At 36.5% G+C, this 6,430-nt stretch overlaps 1 protein-coding gene across 1 annotated transcript; it reads right to left on the bottom strand.

The window, feature by feature from the left end:
• Positions 1-6,430, bottom strand: LOC112500108 (HVA22-like protein k). Its single transcript, XM_025103407.1, has 8 exons — positions 6,305-6,430; positions 5,258-5,316; positions 4,620-4,717; positions 2,434-2,485; positions 2,265-2,328; positions 1,365-1,460; positions 1,057-1,129; positions 1-406 (listed from the first exon to the last, which is right to left on the bottom strand). Exons 1-8 carry the CDS (start codon positions 6,335-6,337, stop codon positions 234-236), a joined length of 648 nt encoding a protein of 215 aa, XP_024959175.1. The 5' UTR covers positions 6,338-6,430; the 3' UTR covers positions 1-233.

Raw genomic sequence — 6,430 nt, 5'->3', positions numbered from 1 at the left:
TATATGTATCCACTATTCTACTTACTGAAATTTACAGGAGTTCGCATAGAAGTTGAGGTTCACTACGATACACCGATCAAAAGCCAACTTAGAACCCTGTATACGAAATCAAGCGAACACAACTGACTTGCATACACGAAACCAATTTACAATCTTGATAGATAAAAGATATTCATCAGGGGGCACGAAAAGTTCAGTCAACGTTCTTCAACCACCACTGCTGCCGCCACCGTCTAAGAAACAGCAGGGACAGATACATACTCATCCTCGTCATCATCGCGCCCACCACCACCACCACCACCACCACCGTCGGAATCAGAGCTCTCTACCTGTTCTCTTGGGCCGGTGATTGCTCTTCTCTCTTGTGTTGCAATGGGTTGATTGCTACCGTTGACCAACTCTTTGGCTGATGAAAAGCAGGTGAAATAAAGAGCAAGTATCAACGATATGCTGTAGAACTCTAGTCGGAAAACAAATAGTTATCGGCTTCTAATACTCTGTTTTTTGTCGCAAATAAACAATCGTATTTGCAAAATGCTGTCTTTTTGGCATTTTTCACAAGAATTGTTTTCAGTTCGCAATGAGAAGCCAAGTAAGGTGATTCAAGAAGTTAGGGGCCGTTTACTAAACCAAGTGCTTACCGGATAAATTTCCTTATCGGATGAACATGAGAAGGGCCAAGAATCTTACCGGGTAAGAGCAATGAAAAGGATAGAAAGTCTTACCCGGTAAGTAAGGATGGAGACTCTTACCCAAGTAAGCACTTACCCCGTAACTTGTTGCATTCGATATGTTTTAATGTACTAAAATCTTGCGTATCAAAATAAATTATAATGTTGAATCCTATCGATAAGTACCTACCGGGTAAGCATTTAGGTAGACGGCCCCTTAGTCAGTCATATAAGAAATAAGCAAAAGCATCCAAGGATATACTTGACATCAGAATAAACGAAACCAAACAAGCCCAGTATATCCCACCCGGAGATGGAGTCCCCCCGAGGGTAGGTAAGAGTAAACAACAGCAATAAAACTAGAAAGAAAGAAAGATGAATATACCTGACATAAAAATCTTCACCAAAATTGTCTTCATGAATTGAAATTCACCTTGGTGAGCACTAATAAATTTACCCTGAAAGTGTTCCCTTGTTAACTTCTGATTCGGCTAGGTTCGTATGATGACGAATTACGATAATAAAATTTGGAAACTAAACCGTCGAAACATCCATTTCAGTTATTTCGAAATGTAGAGTTTGAGAGAGAAAAAATAACCTTTTTTGAGAACAAGTACCGTGTTCCAACATTTATTAGATCGAATTCAATACACAGTTCATTAGGCAATGGAAATAAGTGGGAAGAGGTCTTACCGCTTCACTGTAAAACAAGCCCGCAATTTGATCAAGCCGAGCTTGATGCCTCAAAAAGAAAGGACGTAAATGATTCATGTATAATTGCTTAGCCCCCTACAGAACAGCAAATCATTTAGCATGAAAACTAGAGTCGTAATAAGAGTGAGAGACTAGGTTACAGAGGGAAATAGCAACACGTACCAAACGCTTACCCGGGTAAGCGCTTAGCAAGTCATATTACCTTACAAGATGAATATGGTAAGGACCAAGAATCTCACCGATAAGAGCGAGGCAAGGACCAAGAGTCTTACCCGGTAAGAGCGAGGCAAGGACCAAGAGTCTTACCCGGTAAGTGAGGACAACAATTCTTACAACGGTTAGCGCTTACCAGGTAAATTGTGGCATACGATGCCATTTTTGTTGACTAAAATCTTACCCGGTAAGTAATTGATAGTGTTGAATTTTACCGGTAAGCGCTTACCGGGTAGGTGTTTTGTATTTGGTAAACGGCCCCTTTTAGTTTCCACAAACTGAGCCCAATTGTGATTTGACTGGTCATTTGGGGCTGTTTACTACCTGCCGACTGCCTCTTACTGGGTAAGCACCCGGTAAGAAAGGATACTGTTTACCAACACACTCTGACCCACAAATACACTGACCCAGTAAGGAAAGGGTTGTTTTCTGACTCAGTCAGTGCTTCAGTCAACACTTACCCCGACACTTGGAAAACTACCATTTTCAGTCGGTGTTTACACAAACCACTCTTACTCGGTTAGCGCTTACCCAATTTGTGTTGATAAACGTGCAAACCACCGTTTGCTTGTAGTACATTCGATAATTGACCAATCAATTCAATTGTGACATTTTCTGGACCTTGAGTTGGGATTGTTAAAATTTAACACTGAAAAGGTTGCTTACATTTGTGGTGGGAAGTTGAAGCCAAACAAGAAATGCAAACTTCATGTGATAGTAAAGCGGAAACCTGAAAAGGTTGACAAGGAGTCCGTTGAATTTCGATAAGATGGATGCCATCTTGAGAGTGTAAATAGTTAAGCTAGGAAAAATATAGTTGTGTGAGAGATGATACCAGGATATAAGTTTGTCTGCAAATATCTCTCCAACACTAAATGACCCATAAACTGCTAGCAATTAATATCATTTGTTAGAGAGAGAAAGGAAAGGGAAAAAGAAGAAACACGACATGGTTTTCATGAAGAGTCACATATGTTTTTTTAAGTATATAATATTTTATATACGGCAAAACTCACATGGAGAGGCTGGGATTTATCGATAACCCGGATACCGCCGGGCCAATGACCCTTTGGTCAGAGTCCCATATTTTACTAGCCAGCTTGATTTGTGTTCAAAAGGGTGCCCAAAAGCAAGTGAAAAGTCCTTTAGACAATTTCTTTAGTTGAGCAGATATATACTACATGAAAATATGCATAATCATAATGGGGACTAGGTTCTATAGGAAGTGGTTATGGTTGGAATACATGAGATACAAGTTTAGTAATGAGCATAACAGCCCTGCTCAAAATCCTGAATCAAGTAGTCATTTATTTGGTACCTCCCAAGGAGCAGGAATCCCGAACATGTCCGTGTACAAAATATGGCTTTCAATTAAGTTCCGAACTAGTGGATGGTAAATAGCTCTACAACTATTTATTAGCTATAGAGCTCACAATCATTACTTTGTATGATTTTGCAAAAAAAAAAAAAAAAAAACCAGCTGCTACTGGTATGGTTAAAATGTTTAGGGGTTCAAGAGAGGGCATTGTTGCCACCACCACCTCGGAAGTAGCCGGTGGTCCTGAACATGTAAGGTCATAAATGTAATCCGACCTTAAATGTAACCTGATTATGCCTCGTAAATAGGTATTTCCATACAAAGTAAGCTGGAGATCCTGAACATGTGATATGGGTGTTCTCGTGCTTCCATAAAATGGTGGTGTTCTCATTTGAACCTCCATCTCTGTATATAGAGAGAGTCAGGTTCATACGAGAACAGTTACCAAATAAAAGAACAAGAAAACAGCTGAATCACATGTGATTTTACACTGAAATCATGTGTAAAATCACATGTAATTCACACGACTTTGGCCGTGACCTGAGGTCGCGGGCCAGGTCACCCACACACCCTTGCATAGACCGTTAGTGTACAATCACATGTAATTTTGCACATGATTTGGCCGTTTTTGTGTTCTCCATATATATATATATATATATATATATATATATATATATATATATATATATATTATTAAGCACGCTAAACGGTTATTGTTGAAAATCAAGAGGTATAAGTTTTGACGCTTAATGTACAAATTCAAAGCTGCAAAACCTCCTATGAAACCTCCCACGTCTCAAAATTATATTAAAAATAAAATCATTTTTAAATTTCAAATTTTAAATTACACTTTATACCCTTCTAATTAGTTATTTAATTTACTTTCTTCCTTTTTCAATTTTCATTTTACACCCTTATCATATTAACATAGATAATCGTATATGAACTAAAATACATTAAAAATACGTTTCTTTTTTCACAAATTATACCATTATAATCATCTCATCATTACCTTCAAAATGAGTCCAATATCGAATATTTTTTTATTTAATCATATTATTAAATATAATAAATAGGTAGTGAATTATTTTTTAAACTTAAATTTTATATTATACCTAGTTATTATTTAATTTGTTTTATATCCCTTACTTTGTCATTTTTCATTTTACACCCTAATTTATCTATACCCCTTTATAGAAGGGCACTTACTAGTTATCTTGAAAGTTTTTAGGAGGTACTATCTATCAAGCTTGATGTACATATTTTAAAGTTTCCATCTGCAAGTCCCATCGACTCTCCTTGCCACTAGAATTTTCAAAAAGTATCAACTGTTATGTTTATTGTACAAGATTCAAAGCTTATAAACTATAGCACCCACTTCCCTTGCAACTACCCTCACCCACCTTCCTTCAAATCCACCCTAATTTCTCTCCTCCCCTACTTGATCTTCTTCTCTCACCCGCAATTCCTATCAGTTGTCCACCCCTACAATGGCGACTTGACAACTTCAATGAAGTCAATAGTCAAAAACGAATTTCTACCAGGATCTTTAGCAGTGTGTAACAAAATGTCAAAATCATCTTGTCTTGTTGCCGTTTTATGTATGTAATCCCGTATTGCAATGTAGAAACTTTAACATCCCGGTTCAAATTCTAGTGTGTGTGTGTGTGTGTGTGAGTGTATAAATGTAATAGCATCATTACCTGCCCAGTATAAAAGCCACTTTTGTTGTTCATTTTGATCTTTTCTCTCTATTGCTTTAAATGTGTTGTAAACTGGTAAAACAACTCCGACAGAACAGCTGCAAAAAGAATATGACGTGTTATACAAGAACAAACCTAGCTCGGGTACTTTCTTTCACATCCAAGGACGATACATAATTAAACTCGAACAAGTGGACCAGCTACACGAAACATGGCGATAAAAGATCTAAAGTGCCAAAAACATCTATAAGACTCTCATGACTACTATTTAAAGTATGTGGTAGATTATCTAAGACTGTAAGTCTAGAACTACATGACATAAGGATGCGGAGAAGATTTCCTATGTTACTCACTCCCTCCCAAAATAAATGTCCACAATGAAAAAGACACAATTTTAGAGATGTGTGATTATCACACTTTTTAATTAACTAAATGACGATTTTACCCTTAATGATAGAGGGAATCAGGAAAGTAGGCCCTTACTTTTGAAAGTGGACACTTATTTTGGGGACAAACTAAAATAGAAATATGGACATTTATTTTGGGACGGAGGGAGCATTTACAATTGAGATGGATAATCAGACAAAACATCTGATCCAGATGATCAATGCATATACAGGAGAATGACCAAAGTGTACCATGCTGTTCGAACTACAATGTTGGAATCAAAGGGGACAAGAAGCAATCGCAGACCAACCTGCATTAGTAAAACAAATCAGAATCATTGCAAGCAGAAAAGAAAGTTTCAGTAACAGATGCCAATTAGAGAGAGTATCAGTACATAGAAGCAACTTGTATAAGGTGCTTCCAACAAAGACAACGGATTGTATTTGTGCCTGTTAAACTTTGCTGAATTATATGCGATTATTCACCCAAACATGTTGACTGCAGCACTATCTTATAGATAACCAAGGCAAGAAAAAAACATAAGCACTTAGACAAGGAAAACCCAATCAATGAATGTTCAAGTAACCTCAGGATGTTGATTGTGTGGTTAAGTATCTCTATTGAGCCGGTTGTAATTAGTTGATTTTTGTTGAATTTGTTATGTTTGGTGCAGATAAAAGGGTAAATGGTAATTGTAGATGTTGTCTGTTCATGGTATTATGATCTTGTTAGATAACGAATCCTCTTCATCCTTGCTTTGAAAAACATCTTTTACATATTGTGACTTATCAATTAACTTTTCGAATTCTAGTTTGAGCTCTAAAATTGAATTTTATTCAGAGTAGCATATTTTAATTTAAGCCATTACTTGAAAACCATTTTCCCAAATTGAATGCCTGTCTTATGGGTTAAATCTAAATATGCTACTCTGCTAAAACCACAATTTTGAGCTCAAATTGATTAGTCACATATCATCATCCACAAGATCATAATACCATGAACAAACAACATCCACACAAATCATTAGAACCGAACATAATACGCAACAAATTCAACAAAAATCAACTAATTACAACTCAAGTAATATACTCAACCCTAAACCCTAAACATCTCAGATCATTTACAACATTCAAAAATCAATAATTTCGCTATACGATAAATGTAAAGGAAAAAAAGAAATTGAAACAAAAAGTAGACTTTAACTTACAGATTCAAGCTCAATCATTGAGAAAACCGCTAAAATTTACTATAACAAACAAAAGAAAAACCCTAACCTACTAAAGATCGAGTTCAATTACCTCAGTGGGCAAATTTGATCCAAGAAACGCCATTGGATCAAGAGAGATAACCTGCGATTAAGTTCAGTTGACTATAAAACAATGATTTGGAAAAGATCGAATGATTCGTTACGAAACAGGAAGCAT

The sequence above is a fragment of the Cynara cardunculus genome (genome assembly GCF_001531365.2).
Source record: "Cynara cardunculus var. scolymus isolate 2C chromosome LG 17, CcrdV1, whole genome shotgun sequence".
In the NCBI taxonomy this organism is placed as follows: domain Eukaryota; kingdom Viridiplantae; phylum Streptophyta; class Magnoliopsida; order Asterales; family Asteraceae; genus Cynara; species Cynara cardunculus.
Note: the sequence above shows the minus strand (reverse complement) of the source record. Positions and strands in the feature narration are given on the sequence as shown.